General features: G+C 45.9%; 1 protein-coding gene across 1 annotated transcript in view; it reads right to left on the reverse strand.

Moving 5' to 3' along the window:
• TSNARE1 (t-SNARE domain containing 1) overlaps window positions 1-23,994 on the reverse strand; it is a 394,489-nt gene that overhangs the window by 238,462 nt on the left and 132,033 nt on the right. The window contains exons 3-4 of the mRNA XM_079984518.1: window positions 7,507-7,584; window positions 2,876-2,945 (exon numbers count right to left, since the gene is read on the reverse strand). Coding sequence (XP_079840644.1) covers window positions 2,876-2,945; window positions 7,507-7,576 — 140 coding nt within the window. The 5' untranslated portion in view covers window positions 7,577-7,584. The remainder of the gene's footprint in view (window positions 1-2,875; window positions 2,946-7,506; window positions 7,585-23,994) is intronic.

Here is a 23,994-nt window from a genome sequence, read left to right on the forward strand (position 1 = left end):
GCGGTTATACAACAATGAGCAGAATGTTCTGTGTACATCCTGCTTTGCTTACCTGGTGCTAATACATCTTTCCATTAATTATTTGCTCATTCCACACTTTTCCATGCATTTCCCCAACGATTTCTTAACCACACACACACACACACACACACACAATCAGCTTTCTTTCTTTTTTTCTTTCTTTTTTTCTTTCTTTCTTTTTTTTTTTGGAAAAAGTAGATCTGTGGTGCTGGAGCAACAGGGCATTTTATTCCACTTTAATTGAGGAAATGGAAAACTTCCAAGAATGTGTTTGAATACCTCCTACAAATTCTGACATTCTGAAGGAGTCCTAAAAACTTGTGCAACTTTGTCATTTTGATTAGGAGTGAAATGTGTGCATAAAATGTGTTGGGAAATGCTTAATTCATCACAGCTTCCCTTTGTTTTTTTTGGAAGGGCAAACAAAGCATCAGAAAATGTGCGCATATATAAAATTAAATTCCAGGGCATTTTCAACACAAACAAATATTGACAACCCTTCTAAACATCTTCTTTCTTTTCCCTTTTTGGTAAAGTTTCCCCCCTCTGACCCTGTCATCGCTGTGCCCTTTGGAAAGGGGGGCGGGGAATAAGATGTGTAACGACTTAAAAAACAGGACAGTTTTACTGTGTAATTAAAAACCCTACTTAAATACGTAAACAATAAAAGCCACCAAGATGCCAAATGTTCCCCCATTATTCCCTAAATACCTTCTAAATCATGGACTGTTCAAGGAGAAATAGGTGAACAGTTTGTGGAAGGTGTGTGTTGTGTATAACTTTTTCTTAAAAGGAAAGTAAGTTTTCCCGTCCTGTTAACAAGGACCCTGCACTCCAAACAAACAGGAGTTTTTAGCGCAGAGATGGAAAACCTTTGACCCTCCAGATGTTGCAGAAGTCTGTCTTCCATCAGCCCCAGGCTGCATGGCCAATGGTCAAAGATAATAATAATTTAATTATTTGACTGGGTTGTGCCAACCATTCTGGGCGGCTTCCAAAAGATATAAAAACACAATAGAACACCAAACATTAAGAACTTCCCTATACAGATGGCAGGAGTTGGAGGCCAACAACAACTGGAAGACCTCATAGCTGCTTCAGCAAATGCTAAGTCACAGAATTATGCATGTAACAGGCCCTGACTTCTAATTTTGGGGGTCCTTCAAATTTTGCAGAATGGCCTTGATGTTCCCGCCTTCCCAGTATCCCTGTGTTCCAGCCTCCTCCACCAGCTCAGGCAAAAACTCATGAGGTAAGTTCTTTCAAGGGACGCAGGTGGCGCTGTGGGTTAAATCACAGAGCCTAGGACTTGCCGATCAGAAGGTCGGCGGTTTGAATCCCTGCAACAGGGTGAGCTCCCGTTGCTCAGTCCCTTCTCCTGCCAACCTAGAAGTTCAAAAGCACAAAGTGCAAGTAGATAAATAGGTACCGCTCTGGCGGGAAGGTAAACAGCGTTTCCGTGCGCTGCTCTGGTTCACCAGAAGCAGCTTAGTCATGCTGGCCACATGACCCGGAAGCTGTATGCCGGCCCCCTTGGCCAGTAAAGCAAGATGAGCGCTGCAACCCCAGAGTTGTCCACGACTGGACCTACATAATGGTCAGGGGTCCCTTTACCTTTACCTTTAGGTTCTTTCAAGCAGGGCAGTCCAAGGGTTGCACACCGTCATTAGGTAAGAGAACAGAGTTAGATGTCGCAAGAAACCAACATAGGCTGGGGCAACTGGGGAATATTTACCACATCTGATTGCATGGACTTTTGTTATGTATAGATTTATAAAAGTTGAGGTGAATCTTTGATCTTTGTAAGCTTCCCCCAGAGACTGCGGGGAGCAAGCTTGGATTCCAGAGGAACCAAATAACTCTTAACGGCGAAATATATCCCATGGTATGGTTTCTCATGGGAAGCGGGTGGCGCTGTGGGTTAAACCACAGAGCCTAGGACTTGCTGATCAGAAGGTTTGTGGTTTGAATCCCCGCAGCAGGGTGAGCTCCCGTTGCTTGGTCCCTGCTCCTGCCCACCTAGCAGTTCGAAAGCACATCAAAGTGCAAGTAGATAAATAGGTACCGCTCTGGTAGGAAGGTAAACGGCGTTTCCGTGTGCTGCTCTGGTTCGCCAGAAGCGGCTTAGTCATGCTGGCCACATGACCAGCTGTACACCGGCTCCCTCAGCCAGTAAAGTGAGATGAGCACCGCAACCCCAGAGTCGGCCACGACTGGACCTAATGGTCAGGGGTCCCTATGGTTTCTTATGAAAGATTATTCAGACTGGGAAAATATCAGTTTGTTAAAAGACATGAAAGACCGCTGTGTCTTAATTTTAACTAAACAAAGGGAAGCTGGAAGATAGCCCAGAGTCCTGGAAGATAAGATGGTGGAAGGAAAACAGGGCTCTCTGAGCGGGGACTACACCAAAAATAATTGATGGACAACAACAGAAAGAACAAAAAATTCCTCTTGCATGTTAATTTACATATAAATCTGTTAAACACGATAGAAAGTTGCATACCAGTGACTATCAAGATAAGATAAAGGATTAAGATCGGGAATAAATAAGAGAGAGAAAAGCAGGAACAAGAAATAAATAAAAAAATTCTCCTGGCCAGTCAGAACATGGGAAGTCTACTTAAATTATATAATTTGGAATGTATAATTGGTTTTATTATTTGTATTACGATGTGGAAAGATTTGGTATTGTATCAATTGGAGTATTAATAATTAAACATTAATTAAAAAATATTATTATTATTATTTTTAAAAAGAAACCAACATAGGCAATAAGAGGAAAACAAGAAGATCTTATAAACAAAGGAAGGGCAAGTCACATGAAAGGCAAGTCACATGGAAAGAGACTCACAGTCCATCTCGGAGTTCTGGCGTGTCGTTTGGCGTCCCCAGGGACTTAAGACTCCTTTCCAGAGAAGTCACTGTCAAAAGAAGAATTTTTTTTTATTCGTTATTAACCTCATCATCTTATAGGACAGCACCCTGGGACAAAAAAACACCAATCCATCTTTATGGGTGTCATTCTCACACTGAACCAAAGAGGAAGAATAGGATTATTCCTGGGAGGTGTGAGAAGAAATTTTGATCTTCGCCAGACTGATCAGATACTACTTAAGGAAGAAGCAACAAATCTGTCAATGTAATTTCTCTCCCTCCTCCCCTAAACTTAACATTCAGTTCTGCCAAAACTGGGTTTTTTGGTTTTGTTTTTAAAAGGTAAATCCCCATTAAGATTTATTGGCATTTCTGCTAATGAACACATTTCTGCATACAAGCATTTTAAAAAATAAATAAAAACTTTTTTTGCAGGAAATTGCCCTAATATAATGTGGTTATGTGGTATATAATGTGGTAATGTGTATGTTATCATCTCTAATATCTGCATTTTTAGGCACAATTCTCCCCATTGTATTCATTTATGTACACACAGTGTGGTTGGAGAACTGAACTGCAAATTTGGAGACTTGTAAATACTGAAGAATTGTTGTGTTTCGGTTTGCCTACTAGTTAGGGAAGTGTGAATTTGGTAATTTGTTTCATTATAATGGAAGCAAAATCCCTATACTTTGGGATGGAGAACATGTAAACCCAACAACTTGCTTTGAGTTTTCACTGAGGTGAAATTGCAACGAGAAGAATATGAAATTATTCCTAACTGACAGGGGAGGCAACAGAGATTGAGAAAGGGAGATGAAAAATCATTCTCAATAAATCTGGAGTAGTGAATTGGATGAGCCACACATAGTGTCAACATAAATTACTTTATTCTGAAGAAAACTTTCTTCTTCTTCTTCTACACTGTATGGTTCATATGCTACCTCAGAAATAAACAATAAGAAGAAATCACACTTGATCTCAATATGTCTCGAAGCTTTGGGGAGAGCTCAGCAATTCTGGACAAACTCCATTCGGATATAAACCAAAGTTTGTTGTGGGTAAATTAAGGAAGTAGAAGAAGAGCCATTGGCCCCTCAAGCTCAACATCCTATTCTCACAGTGGCCAGGTTGAAGTCTGTGGGAAACGTGCAAGCAGGATCTCAGCACAGGAGTCCTCTCGCCCTCTTGTGCTGTTATGTTTCCAAGGGGTTGCTCGAGAGCAAGCAGGCAAATGTCTCCCTGCTTGGCTGTGAAGCCTTGACTTTGCTGCCAAAATAAACTTTATCTGTCCAGAGCACCACTCTCCCGTAGCTGGCTCATTCACTGGCAGAATCCGTGAGTGGGCGGTTCCTAAACCTTCCCCAGCAAAGCAATTTCTTAACACCCAGTCTGCGCCTCCCCTCTCTGTGCGGATGCTTACTGCGCAAGGAGGGCATGGGTAACGGAGGACCCCTCTCCTCCCCACTTTGCCCAGGCAAGGAGTCCTGGCACCTCCTTGCCTCCTCCGAGCCCTGCAACTCCTCCCCACTGGATGTGTGGTTACTCTCCTCCATTGAAAAGGAGCTGCTTCCCATGATCCTTGGAGGCTCTGTATAATCCATTCGGCTTTTCCTCTCTCCCTCCTGAACCAATGGCAGTTCCCTGACCTGCAGAAATACTGTAAAATTAATGAATGTTAAAATGATGTTGGATTGAAAATAAGTGGTATTAGCAACAAAGTTAAAAAGAGTATGCAAAAGTGAATTGATAATGGGCGGAAACATAGAGTTTTAACATGTTAAGATATGGAGTTAAGATAAATGAAAGAGGGTAAGGATTTGCTGATTTGATTATATTAATGGCAATACAAAAACGGGAGGTGTGAGGAGGTCAAAGAAACAAGCTAATGAGTTTAAAGTTATAAAAAAGTGGATTTGTTTTAACTGCTTTTTTGTTTATTTTTCTGTGTTTTTTGTATTTTGTATTTTTTTCTTTTTTGTATTTTTGTATTTATGACTCTATAAATCTTAATAAATATTCTTTTAAAAAAATTTGAAAAACCCACAAACAACAACTAAAAAGAAAAAACAATGGCAGTTCCCTGACATGTGCTTTTTAGAAGTGTTGCTGTCTTTTAGTGTGGAGGCAGAGCCTAGACATCAAGGCAAGTAGCTAATAATAATAATAATAATAATAATAATAATAAAATTTTATTTATATCCTGCCCTCCCCAGCCAAATCTGGGCTCAGAGTGGCTAACAACAATAAAAGTAACACAGCATTCTAAAATCAATTCATTTTATAATCAGTTCAAAGTCAAATTAATGGCCACCATTGGGCTAGAGTTCTGTGAGGATTACCAAAGGAGGGGGTCAGAATGTGCCTTGGCCAAAGGCCTGGTGGAACAGCTCTGTCTTGCAGGTCCTGCGGAAAGATGTCAAGTCCCGCAGGGCCCTGGTCTCTTGTGACAGAGCATTCCACCAGATCAGGGCCACGGCCGAAAAAGCCCTGGCTCCGGTTGAGGCCAGCCTAACCTCCCTGTGGCCTGGGATCTCCAAGATGTTTTTTTTGAAGACCGTAAGGTCCTCCGTGGGACATACCAGGAGAGGCGGTCCTGTAGGTACGAGGGTGCTAGGCCGTATAGGGCTTTAAAGGTTAAAACCAGCACCTTGAACCTCATCCTGTACTCCACCGGGAGCCAGTGCAGCTGGTATAGCACCGGGTGAATGTGATCTCGCAGCAAGGACCCAGTAAGGAGTCTCGCTGTGGCATTCTGCACCCGCTGGAGTTTCTGGGTCAGTCTCAAGGGCAGCCCCACGTAGAGCGAGTTACAATACTCCAGTCTGGAGGTGACCATCACGTGGATCACAGTGGCTAGGTCAGGGGGAGAGAGGTAAGGAGCCAACTGTTCAGCTTGGCGGAGATGGAAAAATGCCGCCTTTGTTATAGCTGCAATCTGCGCCTCCATGGAAAGGAAGGTGTCGCAGATTACGCCCAAACTCTTAACAGATGGAGTGTAACTCCATGAAGTTGTCCAATCCTCTTCTCAGGGGCGTAGGAAGGGGGGTGAGGCCCACCCTGGGTGTCATCTTTGAGAGGGGTGAAAAAAATGACACACTGCGGGGGGCGGCACTTACCGCAGGGCCTGGCCTGCAGTGCGCCCAAGCCATGCGTCTCTCCCGGGAGTGACACGGTGACTCAGGGCCTCACACTGCCCAAAATGGCAGTGTGGAGCTTGCGTCCACCAGGCGGACTCTGTGCGCAACTCACCACACCACCCCACTGGGCGGTTCACCGCAGCACCCCCATGCGTGGATTGCCACGGCACCAGCGCCCCTGTGGGCAGATCACCCCACCCCATCGGTGGATCACCCCGCTCCCATCAGCAAATTGCCCCGCCCCCGTAGGTGGGTCGTCCTGCCCCCACCACTCGGGGGGCCAGAGCAGCTAGCTATGCCACTGCCTCCTCTAAAGCTTTCTGCCCCTCCCTGACTCCTGCAGAAACAAGTTCCCTAGTTCATCTATGCACTGTATGCTGTTGTTTGGTCGTTTAGTCGTGTCTGACTCTTTATGACCCCATGGACCAGAGCACGCCAGGCACTCCTGTCTTCCACTGCATCCCGCAGTTTGGTCAAAATGCACTGTATCTAGAAGTCTTTTCACTTCTCTGTCCTGAATCTTCCAAGACTCAGCTTCTTGGGGTGTTCACTAAGTGTTTTTAACCCTAGTTAAACACGCATTTAGAAGGGACGCGGGTGGTGCTGTGGGTTAAACCACAGAGCCTAGGACTTGCTGATCAGAAGGTTGGCGGTTCGAATTCCCGCGACGGGGTGAGCTCCCATCGTTCGGTCCCTGCTCCTGCCAACCTAGAAGTTTGAAAGCATGTCAAGGTGCAAGTAAATAAATAGGTACCGCTCAGGCGGGAAGGTAAATGGTGTTTCTGTGCACTGCTCTGGTTCGCCAGAAGCAGCTTGGTCATGCTGGCCACATGACCCGGAAGCTGTACACCGGCTCCCTCGGCCAATAAAGCGAGTGAGCGCCACAACCCCAGAGTCAGTCACGACTGGACCTAATGGTTAGGGGTCCCTTTACCTTTACCTTTAAACATGCATTTGGGAGGAGAGTGAAAAGGAGACACACATACAGGATATCTGCACATCCCCTTTTCTCACCTTCCCAGCTGCTGCACTGTCACACCCTTTGGAAAGCCCCGAAAAACAAGAGAGACAACGGGTAAACAAGGAAGCACACCAGAAAGTACAACACTGCTTTAACACAGCCTACAGAGGGCTATTTTTGCAAACTGAGATCCTATGTGTGCCTGTACATTGGGTCATTTCTCTAAGGTAGTCTATCTTAAAGTTTTTATGTGTTTATATGCCTATCACACTTTTAAACTTAAAATCCATTGTTGTATATTGTTTTAAATGTTTGTTTTGCTATTGGGATTGTAGTTCCATTTGTGCTTCACAAGCTGGTCTCTGACCGTAATAAATTTAATGTTCATGTTCATGACATCCTATGCATGTACCATTCTATAAAACAGCCTCCTCTTGTTCAAAAAGGAGTTTCTGAACATTGTAATACAAACTGCACCCAATAGACTGGTGTGTCTGAAATACGCACCATTGGCATTAATTCGGAAGACGCTGGCCGATGTATCCTGGAAAAGATCCTGTAGTTCATTGGGATCCATCTGTGTGGCTGGAAAGAAGAAGAGGCGAGACAGTCAATGCATCAAGCTGCAGCTGTTGATCTGGTCTCGATTTATAATGCTCCAGAGTGTCTCAAATATGAGCGCGACATAGGAGACGCTAAGCCACTGCAAACAGGTACTCAGGAGGAAAAGCAAACAGGCTTTGTGACTTCCACACAAACTTTCCCTTGTGAGTGACCTCTGCCCCTTAATTCATATTACTTTTATTGTTCTGGGGTAGGCCTGGGCTGAATGTTTAAACAAGTATGGTCCGCTTGCGAGATCTGAATCTCCACCACCTGAATTTAGCTGGTCGGGTGCTTTTCAGGCACGTCACGAAGCACAGGAAAAGCCCATCTTAGCTGGAAAGTTCATTCCGAGTTATTTAGGTGAAGAAACTGATCTGTTAGAACAGGATGAAATCAGGTTTACAATCTCTGGCATTCAATGCCCTCTCCCTGATCTTGCCCTGCAGTTCAGTAACAACTTAATTATTCTAGGAAAGTGAAAGTGGCAAGGAGGCAGAGGGAGCCTGTTATCTGAGCTGGGGAAGTCTGCAGTTTAGGATGGATGCAGCGAAGCCTCCGCTCTCGATCTCACACATACACATCCCCTCTTCTAGAGGAATGAAGCAGTCACGAACAAACACCCAGGCTTTGGACTGAAAAAAAGCAATTTGCAGAGAACACGTCCCGGTCGCCAGGCATAGCAACGATCCGGCAGCATGGATGGGCGCCAAGGTTGTAAATGGAAAGAGGGGTGGGGGGAGGGAGGGAGGGGACACGGCTAACACAAAAACACGATGTCCAATAAAAATTAAACGAGTTGACTTCATAAAATGCAGTGCTAAAATATTATATTCTCTCTCTCCCTCCCATTTCCTTGGTAGAAATATGACTCCATCCTCTGTTTGAAAGATATTCCCACAATGCTTTGAGAAAGAGCTAGGGAGATGACGTCTTCTTTGCTTCAACCACCACTTGGGTTGGTGAGTTGGCTGCTGTCTGGGTCAGTTGCCTGGACCGGGAGTTTCCTGGGCTTGCGTGCTGGTGGTGAAGCCACAGGATGGAAGAAGGAGGTGGGCATGGTGCCACCATGTTTCAGAACCTGTGCCCCCCTCCCAAACAGCCCATTTATCCGTCCTGACCTGTCATGGCTTCTGGGTCATGTTTCTGACCTTAAGTCAGGAGTGTGTGCAGGAGCCAGGCACTGTGACCATTAGGGCTTCGCAGGACTGGGGCCTTCCTAAGTTTGTTCTGGAAAGGCAAGGGCAGCCACACAGGTGAGGCTGCTTGGTAACTCACTGCACCTGGTGGCAAGAGCCGGAAGGGATACAAGGTCAGCATTTCCCTTCAGCTCTTTGCTACAGCAACACGTTTCCTGCCTCGCTGAGTTTGGCTTCTTGCTTCCTGATCCTCAGACCTCAGCTTCTTGACTCCTTGCTTTCTGACCCTTGGACTCTTGGCTTCTAGACTCTCGTTCCTGCTCCCACCCCGCCATCTTGCCCCCGGTCCCAATGTCCTCAGCTGGGACTTTGATCGCCCGTAGATCGGACCGCGACACCATATTCTTGTGCCTCACTGGGTGACTTCGGGTTTGTCACCAACTCTCAGCCTAACCTACCTCACAGGGTTGTTTTGAGGATAATACGGAGAGTGGGGAAAGCCACTGGTGCCACTTTGAGCTGCTTGGTAGAAAAATAGGACATCAATAGAGTGAGGATATGGGTGAGGAGTTGCATGTGGCTCCAAACCATAGGTTGCCACCCCTGTTTAGTCTGGCGGAGTTTACAAGATACGATATCTTTGTAAAAACTGCAGGTTGGGATACATGAAGCTGCCTTCAACCAAGTCAGATCACTGGTCCATCTAGCTCAGTACGGTGGTACCTCTGGTTATGAGCTTAATTTGTTCTGGAGGTCTGTTCTTAACCTGAAGTACCACTTTAGCTAATGGGGTCTCCTGCTACCACCGCACCACCAGCGTGCAATTTCTTTTCTCATCCTGAGGTAAAGTTCTTAACCCGAGGTACTACTTCTGGGTTAGTGGAGTCTGTAACCTGAAGTGTTTGTAACCCGAGGTGTTTGTAACCTGAGGTACCACTGTACTGCCTACACCGAGTGACAGCAACTTTCCAGGGTTGTTCAGACAGGAATGTTTCCACCGGATATGGGGCAAAGAGGACTAACTGTGGGGAAGAGCTATTATTGCCCTCATTTTTCTGCTTGTCTGCTTTCCACAAATGGGTTGTGGACAGCAAGGTTTCAGGTGTGACGGACACTTGGTTCATATCCAGCAGAGGTATTGTATTGTTGTTGTGTCCTTACTTCAAATTGTGCGTCCCAGGAGACTCTTCACAGCCCAGTTTCTCTCAGTCTGAAAGCGTGAGGCATTGAGCGAGTGTGCCAGGACATTTCAATATCCCCTCAGCGCTACTTCGCCTCTGCCCTCAACAAAAATGGCTGCCCACTTGCTCAACAAGAGGTGTTTTCTATGACTGGCAGGAAAAAAGAAAAAAGGAGAAAGGGAGCAGCTGCTCCCAGCGCGGAGATTGAAGTGGCGAGGAAAACCTGTCTGTTGAATTTTGGCCCATCATGCCGTCTGTGAAAGGCACATGCGATTTGCTGGGGGAAAGAGGGAAGGGGGGTTGGGATAAGTGGCAACCCTCAGTCCCTAAAGGAACCATTTTGACAGAGAGGGAAATTATTTCGGCATAAGCAGAGCCTCGGAAGCAGCTAAAGAATCCTTCATTATGACAGGTGCTGGATAAAGCAGCCATTAATGTGAGCGACTGCCGGGGAGGAACAGACACCTCAATGCCTTGTCAGATTTCAATGCTTTTCATATCTTCTTGTAGTTTGGGCAAATGTTATTCCTTCCCAACCTTTATCCTAAACCAGCTTTAGCTATTACCGAAGCCTTCTGTGGAAGTGGCTCCCAAAACTTTCTGTATTTTCACACCAACTGGGGAGTGAAGATGCTCACCTGCAATTTTGCAGGGGGTTCTGGGGCAGGTTCTGTGCTGGATGACCCGGCAGGTTGACAGGGGCGAGCCAGCAGCAACTCACACAGAGCAAGCTGGAGTTAACTCTTTATTAGCAAAACAGGATCTGCACATGAGTGTCTGGCCTAATGGCATGGGAAGGGGAGGGGGTCAGTGCACAGGAACCGGAGCAGCAAGACCCATCACCAGAACAAGAGGGGCCCCTGTCTCCATGAACATGGCAGGCTCTGAGGTGTAGGGAGCAGTGTGAGGGACACTCCAGGAGGCTGAGGCAGCCAAAGTCCCACAGCCCAGCTCACTAGCTGTCCAGGTGGAGCTCACTAGCTCTGGGACAAGGCATGCGATACCTCAGCTACAGTAGGCTCAGGACAGGTGAGGGTCACCTGCCTCATCAAACCCAGAGGCTGCAAGCAGCATGCAACATGCAAAAGGGAAGCAGAACTGAGCTGCTGCGTTTGTTCAACTGCCCATGTTGGAGGACCTTGGCTTGGATGCTTCTGGACCTCCATGGGACTGTGTTTTGGGTTTGACTCTGCACTGTATCCTGACTGCTGGATATCAGACTTGGACTCCTTGGATTGACTCTGGACTGTGTTTCCTGACCTGTGGACTTCAGAGTTTGGATTTCGAACTTTGCTTGTGTGGATTGACCCTGGTCTTTGAACTTTGGACTTGACTTGCTGCCTTGCTGCTTGGTAATGGGTTAAGGACAAAAGCCGTTAATCCAGCTCCAGACATACTCTAGAGCACAGACATAAGAAGAACTTCAATGGAACAAGCCAAGGACAAACCTATCACAGCTTTGTGTTCCTGTTCCTGTTAGCCAATCAGATCCCTCTTATGGGAAATTCTCTCTCTCTCTCTCTCTCTCTCTCTCTCTCTCTCTCTCTCCCTCTCTCTCTCTCCCTCTCTCTCATTAGTTTGGAAAACTTTCCTCTTTCTTCATACCACCCGGTAATCAAACTTCCTTTCTTTTCACCCTTTCAGAGAACTTTTTGACCTGAAGGAGGCATTTCCAGAACTAGTCTCACCTTTCAGATCGCAACTCGGGGCACCAGTGATTTGTGATTGCAAAAGCGGCGGAAATATAAATACATTTTTTCCACCTTGTAATCAAGCTTTAATCAAACCGTGCCTGGCATTTTTTTTTAATTAACTTGTTTTCATTCTCTTTTGTTTCCTTATTTAGCACCATCGTTAATAAGCAGTTGTACAGGAAGAACAAAGCAACTGTCACCCGGCCTCACAAACCCATTCACATTCTGCTCATGTTTCAGGTTTTAGAAGGACACCGATGTAAAATAAAATAAAATGATGGCGTATATATTTTATATGCCACCACCACTGGCATGATGGTCCTCTTTTATCAAACCATCCACAGTCATTGAAAAAGTATGAAAATGTTGGGAGTCAAGAGAGAGCAAGGACAAAGGAAAATGGTACTCTTGTATCCTTAAGAACATTGTGGGGTGAGATGAATGAACTCTTCCCCTAAGACAGCGGTGAGGGACCTCTGGCATATACAAGGAAAAAAGAACACAAGAAGAGCCTGATGATTCTGGGTATTGGCCCAACTCCTCCAACATCCTGTTCTCACAGAAGCCAACAATATGCCTTCAGAAAGCCCACAAGCAAGACCTGAATACAATGTTGGTGCTGACCTTTAAAGCCCTAAATGGCCTCAGTCCAGTATACCTGAAGGAGCATCTCCACCCCCATCGTTCTACCTGGACACTGAGGTCCAGCGCCAAGGGCCTTCTGGCGGTTCCCTCACTGCATGAAGCCAAGTTACAGGGAAGCAGACAGAGGGCCTTCTCAATAGTGGCACCCACCCTGTGGAACGCCCTCCCACCAGATGTCCAAGAGAACAACAACTACAACTTTTAGAAGACATCTGAAGGCGGTCCTGTTTAGGGAAGCTTTTAATGTTTGATGCATTACTGTATTTTAATATTTTGTTGGAAGCTGCCCAGAGTGGCTGGGGAAGCCCAGCCGGATGGTTGGGGTATAAATAAATTATTATTATTATTATTATTATTATTATTATTATTATTATTATTACTACTACTACTACTACTACTTATGGCACTCTCCTCTCCTGTGGTTCCCAGTTCCTTGTATTCATAAGTGAGCTGGGCGCAGGTGGCACTGTAGTCTAAACCACTGAGTCTCTTGGGTTTGATGATGAGAAGGTCGGCAGTTCGAATCCCCATGACAGGGTGAGCTCTGGATGGTTAAGTCCAGCCAAAGGCGACTATGGGGTTGTGGCGCTCATCTCGCTTTCAGGCCAAGGGAGCCAGCGTTTGTCCACAGACAACTTTCCGGGTCGTGTGGCCAGCAGGACAAAACCGCTTCTGGTGCAACGGAATACTGTGACGGAAACCAGAGAGCATGGAAATGCCATTTACTTTCCCGTCGCAGTGGTACCTATTTATCTACTTGCACTGGTGTGCTTTCAAACTGCTAAGTTAGCAGGAGTTGGGGCAGAGCAACGGGAGCTCACCCCGTCATGCAGATTCGAACCGCCGACCTTCCGATCAGCAAGCCTAAGAGGCTCCGTGTTTTAGACCACATCGCCACCCGCGTCCTTTACCTTTGCCTCTGCTAGTAGCTGTTGATAGCTTTGTCCTTCATTACTTTGTTCAGTCATCTTTTTAAGCCATCCAAATTGCTGGTCATCGCTGCCTCCTGTGGGAGTGAGTTCCACATTTTAGAGATGCTCTGTGTGAATAAGTACTTTCTTTTACAGTGGTACCTCAGGTTAAGAAGTTAATTCATTCTGGAGGTCTGTTCTTAACCTAAAACTGTTCTTAAACTGAAGCACCACTTTAGCTAATGGGGCCTCCTGCTGCTGCTGCGAGATTTCTGTTCTCATCCTGAAGCAAAGTTCTTAACCTGAGGTACTATTTCTGGGTTAGCGGAGTCTGTAACCTGAAGCATCTGTAATGTAACCTGAAGCGTCTGTAACCTGAGGTACCACTGTATTTGTCCCAGTTCTTCCAATGTTCAGCTTCCTTGCGTGTTCACCTCCATCATGTCACCATTTATTCACCTTTTTTCCGAAAGCCCCCAAAGGTGCAACAGTTCCTCATAGGAAAGTTATTTGTAAAATACTCTGAGAGCATGCACACATAGAGAGAGAGACAAACACAAAGACATCTGTATTTGTCTCTATCTGATGTTCCATTAGAAAAAAAAAGCACAGAGCAAACCTTGTCCATCACCAAGCTGTGTGCGGTAACTGCTTTCTAATTTTGGTAAAAGCCAGGCATTTTGGTTTCAGTCGGCTGCTTTTATAAATTAAGCATCCGCCTGCTTTTTAATCAATGAAGAGAGAGAGGAAAAAATATTAAATGGAAAGGCTTTTGCAGGAAAAAGTGTGCCTTATTACCAAAATCTCCGTTAGCGGGGGTTTTAAAATGACAAAGTGATTTAAGTTGTTTAGGCCAGGGGAGGATTAAGAGAGAGTTTAAAGACAATTCGTTATTCAATGGAATAAAACCAGCCTCATGGAAAATGCCCATTTGCTCACAAAACTTGTGAGAAATAACTGTTCTGTGTTTAATATTTTCTCTGTGGGTGTCGTTGTGAGCACAGCCGAAGTAGAACATCCAAACTTGGAGACCAGATGAATGGAACATGTTCAGTCCTCATCGAAACTGTGTGTTTTGTTTTGTGCCCCTTTTGCTGTTGTTTGTTTCCCCCCTAAATATTATTTGTTGTTGTTCTGCAAACCGAAGGCTTCCCCAAGAATGCAGACACCTCCCTCAGGGGCATGGAGGACAGAATTGAAGACACTCAAACTCAGGACACAAGGGAGAGATGTGCTAAGAGGAAGGCACACTTGGCAAACCCTCATCGTGATCAACTCCCGCCCGGCAACCAATGTCCCCACGGTGGAAGGACGTGTGGATCCAGAATTGGCCTCCATAGTTACTTACGGACTCATTGTTAAAACTGTGTTTATGGAAGACAATCTTACTCGGCTATGAGTGATCGCCAAAGAAGAAGAAGAAGATAGCAATAACTAAATGGGGTTGCTAAACTCCACCTCGCATCATCCCTGACCATTGACCATGCTGGTTGGGATTGATGGGAGTTGTAGCTAAAAACATCTGCAGGGCCACAGGCTCCCACCACTGGTCTAAAAGCTGTGGTACACCTGGTGGATTTGGAAAACCCTGCTTAGCCAAAGCATTTGTGGGAATTCCTAAAGAAGTTGAAGGAGAGCTCACATCATCACTGACCACTGCTGATGCTGGCTGGGGCTGATGGACATTGTGGAGTCCAACAGCAACTAGAGGACTGCAGGTTGTCCAACCCTGACTGAGTTGTGCGAATGAGGTTGGCATTCTATAGGCTTAAATAATAATATAATAATAATTTATTATTTATACCCTGCCCATCTGGCTGGGCTTCCCCAGCCACGCTGGGTGGCTTCCAACCAAATATTAAAATACCGTAATGCATCAAACATTAAAAGCTTCCCTGTACAGGGCTGCCTTCAGATGTCTTCTAAAAGTTTGGTAGTTGCTGTTCTCTTTGACATCTGGTGGGAGCGCGTTCCACAGGGCGGGCGCCACTACCGAGAAGGCCCTCTGCCTGGTTCCCTGTAACTTGGCTTCTCGCAGTGAGGGAACTGCCAAAAAATACTGGACTAAAAAAAACTGATGCAGTGAAGACCATAAAATAAATTACTTGCATGAGACTAGCCAGTGCGGCATTCTTAGAGAAAACGCAAGTGAAGGAATAGCCTCACTTCTCATTTAGATAAGTCCTGATGAACTCATCTGTCTGACAAGGTATTCTTCCCCCCCACCACAAAGGAGACACATTGCAGTTGCATTTAGCCACCTTTATCACTGTCTTTAATAATCACCAGTATTAGCAGCAACAGAACAGGCAAGCATTTCTTATCCTGACAAGACGCGCACGATGAACAGAGGTGATACGGCGGAGAAATCATCTCCGTCGACCGAAGAGAGACACGTTCTTAGACATCGAAGCGGGAGATGGATTCCAAAGTGAATCGCCCATGCGGTTGGGTATTACGTTCCAGCTTTCTGAATTATAAATGCTTTTAAAAAGGCACAACAGTATCGGGGAGTGTAATCTTGACAGTTCTATCTAGCGGGTCTAACATATTGCATTGAAAGGCTGGCAGTAATATTGAGCCAATCTCGGTGTATCTCATGGAGTGATACACATCGTTCAGGAGATTATCCTGACTGACGTGAAGTTGGAGGGACTCCAGAACCAGACTGAGGCACCAATCTGGATCAATGGGGAAGATAAGAACTGTGAGTGGTTATAGCCTTGTTTAAGCAATGAAGATATTGAGGATGCTATCTTGGGCCTCTTATTTGCATCTTTGGGCTAAGACCAGCTGTGTAGTGCAGGAGACCACAGAAAACTAAGCCTCTTCAGTTCAAGGCACCTAAAGGTGGATTATAAACTTCCACTCCTACTCCTTATTCCCATTTTGTCCTTGCAATAACCCCTATGAGGTAGGTTAGGCTAAAAGTGAGTGAATGGCCCAAGGTTATGCTAATAAACATAAATGCATTATATTCATGGGAAATGCATGCAAAGATCTGTATAATAGACCACAACGTATACATGAATATCTATGTTGGATGAAAAGCATACTTAAAGGCTAATGAATGTTCACAATGACAGTTTTTAAAACATGCAAACTGCGATGGAAACTGAAATTTAGCCTGGAAAAGAGGAGACTGAGAGAAGAAAGGATAGTTCACTTTCCATCGCAGTTTGCATGTTTTATACCCAGCTCCTTCAACCACTCCTAATAAGGCTTGGTTTGTTTCCAGGAAATAATGAACCTATACTAGCTCTTTGCAACCAGGATGATGATGCTAACAAAATATACCCATCTTTTCTGCCTTACTTGCCTTCCCATTTCCCCCCCCCCATGCAGGAAGAGATTACTGCTCCTTATTTTACCTTCCACACAGTCTTTGAATAGAGTGAACTACTTAAGATCATCTAAGGCTGGGAGCATGCTTGCCTGGGACCAAGCACAACTGACCACAGTCAGATTTCTGAGCACACATGCCTAGCACTGCACTGTTACAAAGGGACTGCAATTGCAGCTTCTGCAGGGCTGGGGCAGCAACAGCTGGCAGTTTTTGATCAGAGGCAGGGGGTCTCTAATGTCATGTTTCCCCTATTAAGCCAACCTAAAAATATCCTTGCGTTCTGCTCCCAGGAGGTGCAAGAAATGTAAACACTCGAGAGGCGAAGAGGCATCTCTGGGAAAGCAGAGCATACTCGGAGGGTCAGCAAATAGGTTGTCAGGCGTGGGATGCGAAAAGGGAAGCGCGCAGAGAAAGAAGAGACACAGTTCTGGGATCTCAGCTGGAAGTGTGGGATCTCATCTTTTGTTGGTTGGTAAAAAATATTGTCAAAACAGAAATGGAGAGCTCACGCTGGCACACCAAGGGGAATGCCTTCCATTAATGAGTCAAGCATCCATGCTGGAAAACAAGTTGCCATTGCCATGAAAAGTTGCACACTTTGTTTTATTTATTTGCATCAAATAAATAGGAAAATGGAACTTGCTCCCATGAGAGGTGGGGATGGCCACCAACCTGGATGGTTTTAAAGGAGGACCGGAAAAAATCATGGCAAATAAGGCAATGAATGACTACTACTACAACTTGCACCTTAATATCAGCAAGACAAAGGAGATGGTGTTAGACTTTCGGAGGAAGAGAGGAGAACTAGCCCCGCTGTACATCGGGGAGGGCTGTGTGGAGTGAGTCTCTTCCTTTAAATCCCTAGGCGTTTATCTCAGTGAAGACCTTACTTGGAAAATCAATACAACCCAGGTGGTTAAGAAAGCCCAACAGAGAATCCATCTCCTCAGAGTATTGCGGAAGAACGATGTCAATCAACATTTGATGATCTCCTTCTACCGGTCCACAATAGAAAGTGTCCTTTCATACTGTATCACGGTGTGGTATGCTGGTTTGACATCATATGATAGGAAGTACCTACAGTGGGTGGTGAATACAGCACAAGATATTATGGGCTGTCCCGTGAATCTGTCAGTTGACATCTCAGAAGAACGTTGCCTCAGGAGAGTGAGGAAAATTCTCAGGGATAATTCACACCCTGGCTGGCACTTTCTTGATCTCCTGCCCTTGGGCAGAAGATATAGAAGCATTATTAATTAGTCGCACCAACAGGGTAAAGAACAGCTTCTATCCGTGGGCAGAATGAAAAGATAATGAAAAGATAACAACAGGGCAACTGACTTTCGGGTTTGGTGGGTGTGCATCAGTAAATGAGGGGAATTAAGACTAAGAATTAAGACTAAGAGAGCTGAGTGGGGGTGCTCGTCTAATCTCACTGTATACAAGTTGTAGAAGTGACAATAAAGTATTTCATAGTCATGATGGAGGCAGCAATGCTCCTGAATAGCAGTTGCTGGAACCACAGGAGGGGAGAAAGCTCTTGCGCTCTAATCCTGCTTGCAGGTTTCCCACAGGCATCTGGTTGGCCATCATGAGAACAGGATACTGGACTAGATGGGCCACTGGCCTGATCCAGAAGGCTCTTCTTATGTTCAGAACAGGGCAATGCTTTCTACTGAATAAACTCCTGGGAGTGCACCTTAGTGAAGACCTCACTTGGAAAAACAACATAACTCAGGTGGTTAGTAAGGCCCAACAGAGACTCCATTCCTCAGGGTCTTTCAAAAGAACAATGTTAAACAACAATTGATGACCTCCTTCTACCGGTCCACAATACAGTGTCCTCCCCTATTGTATCACAGTGTGGTACATTGGCTTGACAGCCATGGACAGAAAGTCTTTACAGAGGGTGGTGAACACAGCACATGATATCATGGGTCCCCTGAGCCCGCTAGATGACGTCGCAAGGGATTGATGCCTTAGGAGAACGAGAAAAATTCTCAGGGACGATTCACACCCCGGCCAGCACCTCTTTAATCTTCTACCCTCGGGCAGGAGATATAGAAGTATAATCAGTCGTACCAACAGGCTAAAAAACAGTTTCTATCTGTGGGCTGTTAGGCTGCTGAACGGAAAATAATATAGTGCAACTGACTTTCGGGGTTGGTGTGTTGTGCGACAAACACACAGAGTGCAATGAGATTGAGAGTTTGTGGGGGGAGGCTAAGTTAATTTCATTGTACACAGGTTGTACATTGACAATAAAGGTATTGTTATTATAAGGGTCACAGCTAAGTGGTGGGAGAGCAAGATACTCAGGGTGAGAGACTGGGACCAAAACGGAAAAGGAAAACTCCCAGGTCAGCAGCTGTCAGGGACTGTACTGAGGAAGAGAACAGTATAGATTTAGAACAGTGGTTTGCAGAAGGTCACAGTTCAGAAGCTGCAGAGGGGAGAAGCTAGGAAATATTGGGAGGGGAGCAGGAGGAAGAAGCACCAGGGAAGAGACAGCTGACAAACTCAGTGTCCTTGGAAAGCATTCCTGACCCCCTTCCCAGGACCAGGCGTGCATTTAGAGTAGTAGAACAGAAAGCTCAGAGGCAGGAAGCACACATTAGTCGGTGCAGGGATGAAATAGACTAGGAGGGACTGAGGGAGTGGGAATTTACTCGGAGCAATGCCATTATCAAAGAAAGACAGCATTCTTACATCTCTCTCACTGTGAATATTGAATAAAAGACTTGGTAAGAACTCTTCTTGTTTATCTACTTCTCGGCTGCCACCATAGGAGGGATCGGATTCCCCAAAGCCTGGCAATGGCATAGAAAGCCCTGCCGGCGCGTTAGGCGGGCACATGCACTGTGCCATGGGGATGGGGCATGCACTGGAGTGACTGTGCCCCAGGCGCCCGGCAGGGACGCAGCTGGCACGCGTCAGTCCTGCGCTCCTTTCGGGGGCAGCACGAGGCTTGCAGGGTGCCTGAGCCGCCATATCGCTCGCAGCTGGAGCTCATCCAGGAGGGACATGGTGGCCCAGGCACCCTGCTGGCCGAGTGCCACCCACAGCAATCTGCCCCTTCTGCACCCCTATAGCTATGCCACTGTTCCAAGTGAGATATAAGGGTCCACCCTTTTTTGAGACAGAATCCTGCATTTTCTTTTCTTTCTCTCCCTGTACAATGTTGATGATGAGTCATTTTTTTCCATTATTGTATTATGGAAAAGCTTTAATAAAAATTTATCCCAAAAGAGGGGAGTGGTCTATTATTAAGTAGATTATATCTTATAATATGATATACACTCAAAAAAATTCCACATACTAATGAAATCAGTGCATTTAACAAATAATACCATGGATGGATGTAGGGACGCGGGTAGCACTGTGGGTTAAACCACAGAGCCTAGGACTTGATGATCAGAAGGTCAGCTGTTTGAATCCCCACGATGGGGTGAGCTCCTGTTGCCTGGTCCCTGCTCCTGCCAACCTAGCAGTTCGAAAGCACATCAAAGTGCAAATAGATAAATAGGTACCACTCCGGCGGGAAGGTAAACAGCGTTTCCATGCGCTGCTCTGGTTTGCCAGAAGCGGCTTAGTCATGCTGGCCACATGACCCGGAAGCTGTACGCCGGCTCCCTTGGGCAATAAAGCGAGATGAGCGCCGCAACCCCAGAGTCGGCCACGACTGGACCTAATGATCAGGGGTCCCTTTACCTTTACCTTCCATGGATGGAAAGAACCGCTCAATTTAAACAGCTCGTTGGTCTTTTAAGTGAATGGGACAAGGAGGTTGGCCTGTGCTACTCATTTCACAAACACAACAGAATTAAGTTGCATTACATTGAACAAACACACGTTCTAAGAATTAAATATTAAGCCACATTTACTGGGAAAAGATCCACTGTATATAACCCAAGAATTCAACAGATTTAAGCCATAAAGTGCCACCTTCTCACGCTGGTTTTAAGTGCCATTTCCTTCCTCTAGCGTCTCTAGGGAAGTATGGGTGCCTCTTGGGCTTTGTCAATAGCTGCTGCAGGTCTCGTTCCTGGGTCAGAGAGATTCAATGGCCATTGGTCAGGGATGCTTTAGTTGTGATTCCGGCATTGCAGGAGGCTGGGCTCCCCTTCCAACTCTACAATCCTATGATTCTTTTCTCTTTCCCCAAAGAGGGCAGACTGGAACCCCAGGTCATGACAAAAGCTAACACAAATGCACGTCCAGAGTTCAGGAAAGCCCCTGCTTCCGTTGAACGTGCCAGAGTTTGGAAAGAATCGATGGACTGCAGGGAAAGTGACTGAAGAGATGAAAGGAAACTACAGCAAACGTGAATATTTTATCAGTTGCGAGAGCAAATCCCTACACAGGTAAGCCTCTGATTCTCTCCACATACACCTGTTCACAGCTTTACAAAATAAAAGAGGCTGTGCAGAGGGACCAAGGGAATTAAAAAACAACAACAACAAAAATTTCAAATAGTCCAACATGTCTTCAGCATCCCAGCCTCTGATGAACAAGCACAACAAACCCCACTCTTTTCGTAAAGGGACTCATTAAAACTCTTCTCTAGTGTAGATTCCAGCACTGTTGTCTTGGGACTTGTCAATATGGTCAGGACTTCTAAAAATTCTTTTAAACCTCAAAAGCCAGTGTATTTTTAATTCTTGGTGCACATCTTGGTTCTTCTTCAAGCAGTCAGTACAGATGACCATGTGATGCAGAGCTCCCCATGGTTGCGATGGACTTCTGCAGCATTTTCACAAAGCACAATAATCCCTTTCTACTTTGCACTGTTTGGACAGCCTGTGTTCCATGGGTAGGCAAACTAAGGCCCGGGGGCTGGATCCGGCCCATTCGTCTTCTCAATCCGGCCCATGGACAGTCCGGAAATCAGCGTGTTTTTACATAAGTAGAATGTGTCCTTTTATTTAAAATGCATCTCTGGGTTATTTGGGGGGCATAGGGATTCGTTCATTACCCCCCAAAAAATATAGTCCAGCCCCCCACAAGGCCTGAGGGACAGGGAACCAGCCCCCTGCTGAAAAAGTTTGCTGACCCCTGCTCAGTCTGCTCCAAAATGAAGCATGTCTTCACACAGTACATAAACTATGGAACTCACTCCCACAGGAGTGTCAGGAGTTCAGCCTACACTTGAGTAGGACCCTGGTAGAGACACATGCCCGACTGGCATGTTTCCCCCCTCCTGGTCTTTCGTTCAGGAGCTTCAAAAGCTTTCTTCTGCCTGAACATCGCAGCGACCGATGCCAACTGACACCAGCACACTTAGGGATCCGCAGAGCCTTCTCAACTTGCATTACAGACCTCAGCAACTCAGCATTTTGGCTAATCTAGTTTATTTACATACAAACACACACAGAGCACTGCAACATGGCTCCCTCTCTCTCTAGCATCAGACAGCAAAGAGGGAAAAGAACAAAGGACAATAGTCCCACTTCACGGAACACAAACATCCTGTCTTCGTCACTTCCTACTCTGTGGAGTCAAAACATATACCGTCATGTGAAAGACAAGAATCCCATGACTGCAATCATGGAGCAGGAATTCTAACAGTCTTCACACAATACATAAACTATGGAACTCACTCCTACAGGGCAGTGCATAGCCACTGTGGTTAGCAGCCATCAATAGCCCTCTCCTTCCCCATGAATTTGTCCAATCCTCTAGCCATCTAGGTTGGTGGCCACACTGCCTCCTGTGGAAGGAAGTTCCATGGTTTAACTATGAACGGCCTGAGGCCTGACATCTGGGCTAAATGGTTTCATTCCTTCACAGGGAGACAATGTATGTATACACACACGTAGTCCATGAATTTTGTTTAATTTATCAGAAACTGTCAGCTCATCTTCTGCACGTCAATTAAATGCATCATTTCCACTGCAGATGCAGATGTTGTGCCTCACCACTCTCTTTTGGTATATAAAACTGTGTGAATTCAGGTACCCTTTTTATTGTGTCTTCTCCCCCGGATACAATTCCTTCCCGGGGAGTTTTCCATCTGCTTGTTGAAAGACTATGCAGCTTTACTGCAGATGAAAAAGGCCGGCTGGTGCCTAAAGGGAGCTGGGGGTTTGGTAGATGCTATTCTTCTTCCCGAGGCAGAAGGTCAGCAGTTCCGGTCTCCATGGATCCACACATTCATTGAATCATAAACAAGAAGAGAGCCAGAAAGACCTGTTCAGATTGCCCTCCCCCCGGGAAAGGAGTGCATCCCACCCCCCAGAAAATGCTCTGAGGCCTGACCCTCTCTGACTGTTCTGCATTCAAGCACTGAGACTTCCGAGATGACTCAATACACAGCACTCTTCTCAAACAGAACTTGCTGCTGCAGGGGCTTTCTTGCAAGATGCAAGGAGCCCAGGTTTAGAAAAGATCCTTTGAATTGGTACCCAAGGGTTTACAAGCCACAGAATCCTGCAAAGCATAAGCCATCCTTGTCTCTTTCTTTTCTTAGCCATCAGCAGACCTTCCCAAACACAGCCCAGTGTTCATTCAAAATAACCAAACCAAATTCCTCTGTATCTTCTGGGTAAGAGATGGGCAAGCTCTCTGTCCGATAGGATTCCCATAAGAAAGAAGGCCCTTCTCACCCCATCCCCATTTTTGCACCTTATTAAGGCTAGGAGAGAAGATGGTGAGATCTTTATGACCTGGACTCTTAGCCCTTATGGTCATGGATTGACAGGGAATCGATCCTTCAGACCTTTCATTGGATAAGTGTACAATATGTTCCTCTGTCCACAAACAGCTGAGCCCTACACTCACTCGCTATTCACATACTGGTTACAGTGAGCGTAAGGTCAACATACATAGAGATCAGCCTCACAAATCTTACACAGAGACATTTGCCCCTGCCTAGAGAAAGCCTGCACCTGTGTTCAGAGTAATGTGTGAACAAGCTTAGTCTTTCTTGTCCTTTGCTGACTTGCAGGGAGCAGAGGGGTCAGGTCCATGAGACCACTTCAGAGACTCAGTCCCCTGGGCCCTGCCCCACAGACAGAAAGTCTTTGCAGCATGCTGTGAGATATTTGCAATGCAGTCAAACTGACCATGCGCGTTTGCTAGATTGGCATATGATAGGAGCTGAAGTTCACAGAGTTTTCCTGTAAGTTTGCTAGAAGGAACTCTGAAAGAAGGAGAGTGTAGCCCTTCACCTAGCTGAGTATTTCCTCACCGCTCTATCACCTCATTCCAGCAATGTAAAACACATGCTAAGTTTGAGCTACAGCTCAGACTCCATCTTAAGATAGATTTAAGTATGTCTTTGTAAGTGGATGGCCATTTTAAGCCTGTCTGAACAAAGCTACTGTGCCTGTTACTCTTTGACAAGTATTCTGAGTGAGTAAATGTTATTTTTGCCTTTTAGGTAAAGGTAAAGGGACCCCTGACCATTAGATCCAGTTGTGGCCGACTCTGGGGTTGCGGCGCTCATCTCGCTTTATTGGCCGAGGGAGCCAGTGT

Source organism: Podarcis cretensis (genome assembly GCF_951804945.1).
Source record: "Podarcis cretensis genome assembly, chromosome: 7".
NCBI classification, from domain to species: domain Eukaryota; kingdom Metazoa; phylum Chordata; class Lepidosauria; order Squamata; family Lacertidae; genus Podarcis; species Podarcis cretensis.